Genomic DNA, 12,243 nt, shown 5'->3' on the forward strand with positions numbered 1-12,243 from the left:
TTTTAACTAATATAAGTAGTGTTTTTCTTTTTTTAAAAAAAAAAAAATTCGAACGGTTTGTTCAGTCGCTAAATCAAGGCTAGCAGATTTCAACTCTATCTCATGATCTCCATTGAAGTAAGTTTATTTTTGAGCAGGAAGGATCCAAATCCATGTTAGTTTATTTATTTATTTCAGTATAAATGTCAGTATCACTTTTAGTTAAGTCTCTTTGCTTACGTATTAAATTGAGCTTTTTCCTTTTTAGGAAAGAAAATAAAATAATTCCTGTAAAATTTACTCAAAAGCTAAAATTAAAAAAAAGAAAAGAAAAGAAAAGAAATTCAGAACTTTCCTTTAAATAGTACTGAATTTAGTTAGAAGCAGATCTTGGGAGAGAGAGAAGAATGAAGGTGATGGAGCTTCGGTGCGCAGTCCTGGTGGTGCTACTGGGGCTTGTGGTTGCTGGGAAAGCGGAGATTTACATTGTGACAGTTGAAGGAGAGCCTATAATTAGCTATAAAGGTGGTGAGAATGGGTTTGAAGCTACGGCTGTGGAGTCAGATGAGAAGCTTGACACTACAAGGTAAAAAATATGATAGGATTTCGCATTGTTCTCAATTGTGATTGTGTTTTTTTTTTCCTGTCAGTTTCTGCTGTGGGGACTTCACTCTTCATTTATTTGCTATCCTGTTGAGCAATGGACGTATTTCAATGACATATGCACATTTTTGGGCCTAAAAGAAAAAAAAATGACATGGATTTGACTTAACTTTGTCAATATATAGTGCAGCAGTACCCCAGCAAAAATAAACGTAGATGGCTTGCTTATACTTAACAGTTGCTTGATTGGATTGATGTAGTATAGTAATTAATGTGGGGCGTTCCCTTTTTTGTATTCACTCTTTTATATTCTGCATGGATAATTTTTTTTAAAGAAAAAAAAAATTACAATGAATCAGATTTGCTGGTTGGGTAATTTGGATTTTCACCTGCATGCAGCTCATCTATACCTTTGGACTCTGTCTGCGATCATTGTCCCAATGGAATTTTTCAATATTTTTACTGTAAAGTTTTGATGATAGCTTAATGCAGATTTCCTGTTAAAATAATAATTATTATGAAAATGGATGCAACTACTTATATTATTCATGTGGGAACCTTCTGAAGAAATAAGAAGGAAAAGTTAGAAAAGGAGTGAAGAAAATATTTTCTTTTTTAAAGAAGAGAAGTGAAGAAAATGTTAAGTTTGAAAGGTTTTGTTTTTCTTTGCTGTGCAAGTTGAAGATAGTTGCCGTGAGGCCCATTATAAACCATTTATCCCAGATTCAACTCCTATTTCATGCTGTTACTACCTGAGGTTATCTTACAGACTTTAGGAAAAAGAAAAAAAAAAAGTAAAGTTTTTATTCCTGATTCTATTCTTACCGCTGTGAGTTAGTTGAACCATTTATTTTTGAAATTGAAGCTTCATTTTATGGATAATAGAGCTAATTTTTAGCCCACTTAGTATTCCGATTAATGAAATTTCTCATCTAATTGTTGTGCTCCTTGTGTTGACAATAAGGTGGTTATTTTTACTGTTCCAAAGTCTCTTGGTCTATCATATGCCACCTTGACATGAATGATCTTTCCTTCTCTGTCTCTTTCTCCCAACTTGATGGATATTTTGAAGTTTGCTTCATTAATAATCCTGTCATTTTCTTTGGTGCTTGTTTCAGTGAATTGGTAACATCCTATGCTAGTCATCTTGAAAAAAAACATGATATGCTTCTTGGAATGCTGTTTGAGCGTGGGAGTTACAAGAAACTCTACAGTTATAAACACCTAATAAACGGCTTTTCAGTTCACCTTTCCCCTGAACAGGTGAAACTTTCAAGTGCTAAACATTTTTATGCTTTGTATTAGAAATAATGTTTCTTTTTTTTTTGCTCTGAATTTGAAATAATGTTTTAGTTGAATGAATACTTCAGTTTTTCTGAATCCAGTCTTTTTCATTCTCATTCCTTACACTATGCCAATATATTAGTAGGCAGAAACCCTGAGACGTGCTCCTGGTGTGAAATCTGTGGAGAGAGATTGGAAGGTGAGGAGACTTACAACGCATACCCCACAATTTCTTGGGCTCCCAACAGGTGTATGGCCAACAGGAGGTGGCTTTGACAGGGCAGGAGAGGATATTGTGATAGGATTTGTAGACTCAGGAATTTATCCCCTTCACCCAAGCTTTGCAGCCTATCATACAGATCCATATGGGCCGGTTCCAAAGTATAGAGGAAAATGCGAAATTGATCCTGGTACCAAGAGAGACTTCTGTAATGGCAAGATCATTGGAGCCCAGCATTTTGCTGAAGCTGCAAAAGCAGCTGGTGCATTTAATCCTGCTATTGATTTTGCATCTCCCATGGATGGTGATGGGCATGGAAGGTTAGTTACCATAGTATTCTGCAGTTACAGTTTCAATGGAAACGCTATGCTACCTTATCTTAAACAAATATACCTTTGAGAGAGGTTTTAGCTTATATGATTGCTACAATTCAGGAAGGAAAGTCTAAGGACCTAAATTAGCTCATGTCAGTTTTAAACAAGCTGCAGATATGAGAATCACCAACTTAGAATGTGATTGTTGGACTGAAGACTTATATATAAGTGCTAATATGCAAGTAACAACATAAATTAAGATTATTCCTACTCAAACATATTATCAAAAGAAGAAGATAGAAACAAACTATCTATTAAAGACTTGACATTCACTATATGTAGTGCCTGTTTAACCCTGCTTGTGAAACAGTTTCTTTACTACGGATATCTAAAGCTAGGTCAAACAAGGTTTTGGGAAAACAATTTTTTTTTTTGAAAGGTGGGAAAACAGTTTTTGGCTTCTGTAAAAGCTGAAAATGAGCTTTTAAGAACTGAAAGCTAAAGCTCCAAACTAGAGCTTTGAGAAAAGTTGCAACAAAAAGCTTATAGATAAATTTTCTGAAGTTTTTTAACAGACAAAAGATGTTCTTACTTATTTCAAATAATTTTCTTTTGACAACATTTTTCAAAGAGCTCTACTTCGACAGAATGTTTTCTTGCAGCTCAAGCCAGGTGAAACAGGCTGAAGTACATGTAACATCAAACATCCTGGAATTAGTCAAACTGTAAATAGAAAATTTACATTACATCATTAATATTAATGTATGATGAAAATCCATGTGGAAAAAAAAAATTGTGGCAACACACAGGCACATAAAGACCAGACAATATTAAAAATGGCAGTTAAAATTTATGGTCAAGTTTCATCTTTTGTTTTCTTTATAGATTATCTCTGATTTTTAACTTTTTTAATGTTGGTTGGCCGGTTATCCCAAAAGCTAAGCTGATAGTAGTGTGCCCAACTATTTTATTCAAGTTCTAACTACTCTCTCTGCTAGAGTCTGGTAATACTATTTAGTACAGTATCCTAATGTTCGGCTTCATGTTTATCAAGTGTAGCACTTGTTACTCAACAACCCATCATTCTTTAAAAGACCATTTTTTTTCTCTGGGAAATAGTTAGCACAAAATTTATCTCAAAATAAGTAATCGTTCTTGCACATGATATTCCCATGTGTGAACTGAGGTTGCAGCTTTGCCTCCAATATATAGGCATCCGGATCTCTTTCTTGAGTCCACCAATGGGAATAGATTCCTGATAGGGCTTTGTGTTTGTAATTGTAGTTTTGGTTTTCACAAAAATAGGTTTAGTCTTAACTTAGTGATAGCCTGCATAAAATGAATAAAGTATGCTCTTCATAAGATTATTGTACCACACCTTATGTTTTCTGATTTTCATTTTGTTTTTTTTTTTTTTTGTTTTGAAATGGTTGTTAAGTAAACTTTCCAACATTTTAGAATGAGGGAAAATTTGGAAGTTGCTAGGTCAAGGCTTGAAAGGGTGCCGAGTGTTGTTCTCTTCATGGAGAATTGGTAAAATAATGCTTCATCTTAAAATTACATTAGTCTTTTATAAAGAATTATTTCCGAAGAAAGCATGTTTGGTATTTACATGTTATACGTCTGGCTTTCTAACTACCATGCCAACTTACCAGTAGCAGCCCTTAGCGAAAATGACCAAGTTAAATATATTTTTGTTTCAATTTTAAGTCATGAAAATGAATATATGGATCAAACAGTTAGATATTGAAGACAAGCTCTATGACAAGCGTAATATGTAACCTTAAACTGTAAATAAGTATGTTAGGAGAGCAGAATATGGAGCAAAACGCAACCAACATTTGGGAAACCTCCACTTATCTTGCAGCACTTCTCTGCAAGGCTAAGGGGCATTTGATGGAAAGATTTTTTTTTTTTTTATAAATTTCAAACTGGGAATTCTCACTTTTATTCTTCCCACTTTGTCAAAAAGTAAGCATTTGATGGAAAGACTTTTATTTAAATTTACTGGTATTGAGTGAGAAAGATTTTGTATCTATTCTTTCTTTTTAACCAATTCCACCTGCTTTGTTATATCACTGGATGCCAGTCACACAGCAGCTATTGCCGCAGGGAATAATGGTATTCCTGTGAGAGTGCATGGCCATGAATTTGGGAAAGCAAGTGGAATGGCTCCCCGTGCCAGGTGCAAATTACTAACATCTTCCTAGTTTATTATGCATTTTTTTTTCTTGATTTGGAAATTGAATTTGTTTTTGTCTTAGGATTGCCGTCTACAAGGCACTATACAGGCTTTTTGGAGGGTTTGTAGCAGATGTGGTAGCTGCAATTGATCAGGTATGCTTCAATTTACATCAGAAGATGGTAGCATAGTTATTTCTTTCCTTGCTATTTTGATTTAAGACTATTGCCAAGTTACAAGTCTCCCCATCAGTTTTTTATTACTGATAACACCTGCTGAGATATGGATTCAACATCTTTATAAGTAATGCTTTCCTTTTGTATGCATCATTTGGGACTTTGGGTAACCAGATAAATGATCTTCCTTTTGAATATTGTTGTACGCGTGTCCCTTGTCCTCAAGGATTGAGCAAAAATTTTGGGGTCGGCTATGTTTTTGTATAGGGAACACTTCTTTAATGAGTATCTTTCATATGGGCCTCCTGATGACTGTCATCTTCCTTTATACGAAAAAAAAGGTGAAACTGTGCTTTTTGAGTTGTCTTAACTTGAAATGGGAACATTTAAAGAAAAACGTGTGAAAGTTTTTGCTTCTTTGTGATACTTAAAGAAAAAAATATGAAAAGCTCTATTTCTGCTATCAGTGTGACTTTGATAGATGCCCATTTTCCAATCAATTCTACATTCTTTTATGTCATTCTTGTTGAAAACTTGTGATTTGGAAGAACTTTTATGGGCAGGCTGTTCATGATGGTGTGGATATTCTCAGCCTCTCAGTGGGACCAAATAGTCCTCAGTCAACCTCGAAGGCCACATTTTTAAATCCTTTTGATGCAACACTTCTTGCAGCTGTCAAGGCTGGTGTTTTTGTTGCTCAGGCGGCTGGAAATGGAGGTCCTTTCCCAAAAACTTTGGTTTCCTATAGCCCATGGATAGCATCTGTTGCTGCTGCAATTGATGATCGTAGATACAAAAATCATTTGAACCTGGGAAACGGAAAAATCTTAGCTGGCATGGGATTGTCCCGTGAGTTACTTCAACTTTGACTATTTATTTGTTCTGATCTGGTAGCATACAGGAAGAGTGGAAAGATGTTGTTTAACCTATAGAAAGATGTTTTCAAGAACAGTGGACTGCAAATGAGTTAAGATCTACATATGAGATGGCATATTTTGTTAATCTGTCAAATTAGGATTCAAACAACTTAGACATTCCTTTTTTCTAATTCATGATTTATATAATTGATGGCCTTGTACATTTGTGGCAAATCTGAATATGGTAGACCATTAATAGTAAAACTTTTCTGATTGACACCTCATCTGATTATCACTTGGCTCATTCACCTTTTAAAAATTTTCTATTTTATGTTGGTCTAAGGTGGTGCATTAAATTTTTTAGGACACATATTTTAGTTCAAAACTATATTTAGACAATTAGAATTGACAATTTAGTTCAAAAATTTTCTATTTTATGTGGCGGGTTTGGTTAAATTAAATTGTTGTAATGTTGTTAACAAGCCTTGAACCTTGACTTCAAGTCTTCAGCTAATGCTTTTAATTATGTCACCATAACATTATTTTACCAAACTATGTGGAAACAATGCTGTTTTAAATAGACACTAATGGGCTTTATCCCAGTTTGACCCAGCTTTTTTTTTTTTTTACTATTTTAATAAAATTTAACTGTGATCACCAAGGCTCTAATCTCAACTCTCAGTTGTTCACTAATGCTTTTAACTACCAAATCATTACTTTATTTTGCTGTTAGTTTGTATCAAATAGGATTTAGACATGATCACCTTTGTGTCCAAATAAGTCAAGTTACTTGTGAATTACTTAGGCTTGGTTTGTGGAATGCTCGAACACAACTCGTTATCGAGCTGAGTTTTTGTAACTCAAGTAATGAGTCAACTGAGTTCCAAAATCTTAATCCTTTGCTTGAGCAGCTTGAATGTCTAACTAGGCTTTTAGGTTTAATATTTTAAGTATAGTAGACATATGGAAATGCAATATAATATATGTTTACATATTCACAGATTTTGTTAACTTTTTGAAACACTTTTTGAAACTTAAGCTTGAGTCAAGTTGGGGTTTTTCTTCCATTTGAGTTGATGATAATCGAGCTCAAGTAGCTCAATTTTAATTTTTCAAGCCAAGCTCAAGTACAGAAGATAAGCCCAACCAAGCTTGCATTAAGTTCAAGCTTCAAGTCTCATAATCTATGGCAAGCTCAAGTCTTGAGTTTTGTAGTCAAGCTGATCTTGGCTAGCTTTCTACTGGCTCGCCTTAATTACGCGTTTATTCACTCATGTTCTTATTTTAGTCATGGTGGTAATTAAATGTTGACTAAAATATAAAAATCTTGGTCTTTTCTGAGCATTTGATATTGCAATTTTTAGTTGTATTTGTATTCATGTTCCAACATAATACTATATATCTTTAATTAATATCATGAAGGCTAAATACATTCGTTAGGGTCTAAACTTTCCTCCAATTTCCAGTGTATAAATTCATCTCCGGTTTTGATTAATTAAGTACCTTAGTTTAACAATTGGACTTAATGATGGTACATGCCACTGGTCTCATTAATGGTTGCCATTTGGCAAAATTTTGCAGCATGGCACCTCTCATTTTTTCTTCTTTTCTTTTTGTCCTCTCCCGATTTCATTATGAGTGCCATCAGGACCCCAGTCGGCCTTGACTAGCAACAATATGGCACTGTGAGGCCAAATTGGCTTAGGGTTGGAGTTGATCTACCAGAAGGGGAAGGGGGAGGATGTTGCTGTTTTAAATAATTTGAGATTTCAGCTATTCTCTTGTTACTTACAGTATATGACTAATTTTGCTTATGATCGATCATGCATGTCCAAGCACATGGCAGTCGTGGTTGCTTACTTGTCAAATTGTGTCTTTTAGTTTCTTTTGATAAATCTCTCGGTTTTTCAAAACTGAAGTTTAGAGCTTCTGGATTATTGCAGCTTCTACTCATCCAAACAAAACCTACACCATGGTTGCTGCTAATGATGTGCTGCTGGGTTCCTCAGTAATGAAGTATAGCCCCTCAGACTGCCAAAGGCCAGAAGTTTTAAATAAAAACTTAGTTGAGGGGAACATTCTTCTTTGTGGCTATTCCTTCAACTTTGTTGTTGGTACTGCATCAATTAAGAAAGTCTCTGAAACAGCCAAGGCTCTTGGTGCAGTTGGTTTTGTTCTTGCAGTGGAAAATGTTTCTCCTGGAACAAAGTTTGATCCTGTTCCTGTTGGTATACCTGGCATCCTTATCACCGATGTCTCCAAATCAATGGTATACTTGGATCCTTGCTCCTCTTACCTTTTTTTTTTATATGATTAAGCGAAGCTGATGGCTTCCATAATGACATGGGGCCAGAGTCTGCAACATGCTTTCATTGCTGGAGATAATTTCATCCCACTTTGCTAACATGATAATCTAAAACATTGTGATTTGGCTCTTGGAAATCATCTTTGTAGGATCTTATTGATTACTATAATGTTTCTACACCAAGAGATTGGACTGGGCGAGTGAAGAGCTTCAAAGCTATTGGTAGCATTGGGGATGGTTTGATGCCAATTCTCCACAAATCAGCACCACAAGTAGCACTATTTTCTGCTCGAGGGCCAAACATAAAAGATTACAGTTTTCAAGATGCAGATCTTCTCAAGCCAGACATTTTGGCACCCGGTTCTCTAATTTGGGCTGCTTGGTCACCGAATGGAACGGATGAGCCTAATTTTGTTGGTAAGGATGTGCTCAGTTCTTATATTACTCTTGCTTGTCTTCTTTGACATCACTTTTGAAACTTCTGGTGCATGTTAGAGCAGGAAGAGGTGTATCACTATTCAATTCTTTGCTTTGAGCAGGAGAAGGGTTTGCAATGATATCTGGAACTAGTATGGCTGCACCACATATAGCAGGGATAGCTGCTCTTTTGAAGCAGAAGCACCCTCATTGGAGCCCTGCTGCAATAAAATCAGCCTTGATGACAACATCAACAAAGCTAGACAGAGCGGGAAGGCCTCTTCAAGCACAACAGTATTCTGAAACAGAGGCTATGAAGCTTGTCACAGCTACTCCTTTTGATTATGGGAGTGGTCATGTTAATCCGAGAGCTGCTTTGGATCCTGGGCTCATCTTTGATGCAGGTATTTTCTTCTTTGGCATTGTAATTTTATCCTTTATTTTTTCGTTGGTTGTTCTATATAGATTCAGTCCACTATGAAACATAGATCTCATCTAGGAAAGGGGATGGAGTGAATGGGGTTCGACACTTTGTGCCCCAAGTCATTAATTAAGTGATGAGATTTGTTTTTTTCTTTTGGGGCATTTAAGCTACAAGATATTTACTACAAGGTTTGGTAAATAGCCAAGGAAGTTGTGATTCTGGTACAAGTATTTAAAGAAAATTCAAGGTTCATCACATAATCTATAGCAATTACAAGGAAGGCACTAGCATAATTCTCTTTGCTATGTTTGGGAACATGAATTTGGGAGAGTGGACTTAGATTTGGTTTGTTATATAAATTGTGAGGATGAATGCTAAAAGTTAGATGAGATTTTAGTACCTATGTATCAGACAGAGTATAAGCCAATGAATTTAAAATTACCTATTTCTTATAAGTATTTCAAATTCATCAATAACTAGAGATCTAGCAAATTCATGAATTTGAAAATCATCAAGAACATGTTTTCATGAGTTATATCACACAATTTATGCTAAATTTGAAATTTAATTTCCTTGTTTCAAATTCAAATTCCCAACGACAGCCTTAGAGAATGGTAACAAGTTAGAAGATAATAGAGGGCCATCATATGACATAAACTGGACGCTTGGGCCAAAAGCTATGGTGAATAATACTCCATAGGAACGAATGAAAAACCTTATTAAGGGAATAGAAACAGTGGAGAAACATGCTGGGAAACTTGAATTTTAGAACCTTAACCTGAAATTTTTTCAAAAAAAAAAAAAATTGCTATGGCATTTGCTAGATAGTAAAGGTTTGCCTTGAAATAGTGCTTTAGTAGAACACCTGTGAGCTTTAACATCTAACTGGGTGAGAGCTTCAGGTTGCCTAGATACTGCTGAAGCTGTGAGATAGCTTTTTCACCTCTCAGCATTGCATTGTAACTTTGAAAAACCATTGAGTGGAGTCTTTATTTGCTTCCTCCCTGGCTTTCTGTAGGTTATGAGGATTATTTGGGATTCTTGTGCTCAACACCTGGTATTGATATCCATGAGATAAAGAACTACACAAACTCACCCTGCAACCGCACCATGGGCCACCCATCAAATCTCAACACCCCATCAATTACAATCTCCCATCTGGTGGGAACACAAACAGTTACTCGTACTGTTACAAATGTTGCTGAAGAAGAAACCTATGTTATCACAGCTAGAATGCATCCATCAATTGCTATTGAAACGAACCCTTCGGCGATGACTCTTAAACCTGGTGCATCTAGGAAGTTCTCTGTAACTCTTACTGCTCGATCAGTTACTGGAACTTATAGCTTTGGAGAGATTACCATGAAAGGCAGCAGAGGGCACAAGGTAAGTATCCCGGTGGTGGCTATGGGATACTGGCGATAGATTGGATTGGTAAGCAAAATTAAGGATTATGGTTGTATTATTCTTTGTAATTTGTGGTAATAAGATAGGAGGTTGGATATATTTTGTCTTGAATACATATATATGTGGAATAGTTGTAAAGATAACTGTTATAACGTGGGGAGACTCCTAGTGTCTCCATCTATAAGTTTTGCTAATTTCTTAGCTAATTGGAAAGAATGCTTCATACTCTTTCTGTACCCTGTGTCCTGTGAGAAATATGTTCTTGTTGGGTTGACTACAAAATTTGGGTTTAATCTCTTGCTTTTATTTTGATTTGGAGGAAGCGAGATTCGCTATGTTTAGCCGAAATCATGCATCAACCATTAAGACCAAATACTAGTGAGGTTCGTTACATCATTTATCCATGCATTTCAATGAAATAAGTTCTCTTATTCTTGATATTTTGGATATACACAAATAATGTTATGTTACAATGCCAACAATTTTAGGCCCTCAGGCATATTTTCGTTGAAAATGAAGCAACAAGGCTACTCATCTAAATCCAATGCAAAGGAGAGTCGCATTTTCTTTTTCAATTGAATCCCATTTTTGGTTTTTCTTTTCAAATTTTTTCACTAGAAATCTATTAAATATTGATATTATTAAAATCATCAAAGTAAGCTGTTCAATATTTTTTTCCTTTTTCTTTCATTCACACCTTGACAACTGTTGCACCCATTTGAGATCAATTGGTCTTTCACGTAATGATTACTCGAGGCATGGTTCGCTCCGAGTCACCGAGGATTCTTGACAAAGAATAACATGTGAATCCGAGAACTCGACCTCTCAATGAAAAAGAGGAATCACCACCCATGTTTTTGGTTTCGGAGTGATTGGTTATTTAATTAAATCTATGTTTTATAATGAAATCATATGTTTTAGTCTATAAAACAGATTTAGGTTTAGGAGTATAATTACTTGTGGGAATATATCAACACCCTTATGTTCAAAGAAAAATACCAATTAATCATGTGTTATCTTATTTTTATCTGTGACAAATAAACCTTAAATTCATATTTAATTTATTTTTTTAATTATTTTCATTTTTTATTTTAGTTTTATTTCTTCTTTTTAAATATTTGAAAGTCATTTTAACTTTTCTCAACACTTTTGACAAAAAAAGTAAAAGAATTGCCTCACCTCGAGAACATTCAAGAAAATCACTTACTTGAAGAGATTCCATTGGCAAATTATTTTGATATTTTATGAAAAATATTTGATTAAATCTTTCATTCCTTTTTGTTTCTTGTTGCTCTTCTCCCAAAGCATATTTAATGAACCTCTTTTAAACCCTTTTTATGTTTTTTAAAGATAAATGGAAACCTTTGATATTGAAATTTTTCTACATTATTCAACATTTTTTTGTAGAATGTTAAAAATCTTTCTCACTTCAAGATTTTCAAGAAAATTGCCACTCACAACTTTCCTCGAAAAATTTTCATTAATTTTTTTCCTTCTAGTTTTTCTTTTTCTTAAAAAATGAAAAGCTTTGATACTGTAAATTTCTCTAAGTTCTCCAACAGATTTGGTAGAATGTTAGAAATTTTACCCACTTAGGAATTCTCAAGAAAATTGTCATGTACAACTTTCTTAAAATTCTATCATTGAAAATTTTTATTTTTTCTTAAAAAATGAAAATCTTTGATATTGAAAATTCTTCTAAATTGTCTACCACTTTTGGTGGAATTTTAGAAAGTTTCCTCACCTAAAAATTTTCAAGAAACTTATGGACAACTTTTTTGAAATTCCATAATTGCGAAATTTTCATCTATTTGTGCAATTAAAATAAAATGAAAATGATTCAAATAAATATCATTATGCAAATAACATTTTTTTCACAATTTCATTTTGTTTTATACATTTTTATATAATTATTTAGAAATAATCTTCTTTGTGAAAGTAATTTTTGGGATTTGTTCGAGCACCTTTAGTAAGGTCCCAAAATTTCTTTCACTTGGAAAAATTCAAGGATATTGCCACTTGCACTTCTCCAAAAATCTCCTTTTTTTTTAAAGAGATTTTTTCCTAAATAATTA

General features: G+C 34.4%; 1 protein-coding gene across 1 annotated transcript in view; it reads left to right on the forward strand.

Annotated features, from left to right (window-relative positions):
• LOC110410493 (PA-domain containing subtilase family protein) overlaps window positions 1–10,404 on the forward strand; it is an 11,004-nt gene extending 600 nt beyond the window's left edge. Inside the window, exons 3-12 of the mRNA XM_021420214.2 lie at window positions 367–565; window positions 1,701–1,845; window positions 2,012–2,406; window positions 4,490–4,585; window positions 4,665–4,737; window positions 5,322–5,607; window positions 7,559–7,884; window positions 8,070–8,337; window positions 8,460–8,741; window positions 9,780–10,404. Coding sequence (XP_021275889.1) covers window positions 387–565; window positions 1,701–1,845; window positions 2,012–2,406; window positions 4,490–4,585; window positions 4,665–4,737; window positions 5,322–5,607; window positions 7,559–7,884; window positions 8,070–8,337; window positions 8,460–8,741; window positions 9,780–10,186 — 2,457 coding nt within the window. The 5' untranslated portion in view covers window positions 367–386 and the 3' untranslated portion in view covers window positions 10,187–10,404. The remainder of the gene's footprint in view (window positions 1–366; window positions 566–1,700; window positions 1,846–2,011; window positions 2,407–4,489; window positions 4,586–4,664; window positions 4,738–5,321; window positions 5,608–7,558; window positions 7,885–8,069; window positions 8,338–8,459; window positions 8,742–9,779) is intronic.
• Window positions 10,405–12,243: the final 1,839 nt, after the last annotated feature.

This window comes from Theobroma umbraticum, unplaced genomic scaffold, assembly GCF_002168275.2.
Source record: "Theobroma umbraticum cultivar Fairchild unplaced genomic scaffold, ASM216827v3 scaffold_56.0, whole genome shotgun sequence".
Taxonomy (NCBI): Eukaryota; Viridiplantae; Streptophyta; class Magnoliopsida; order Malvales; family Malvaceae; genus Theobroma; species Theobroma umbraticum.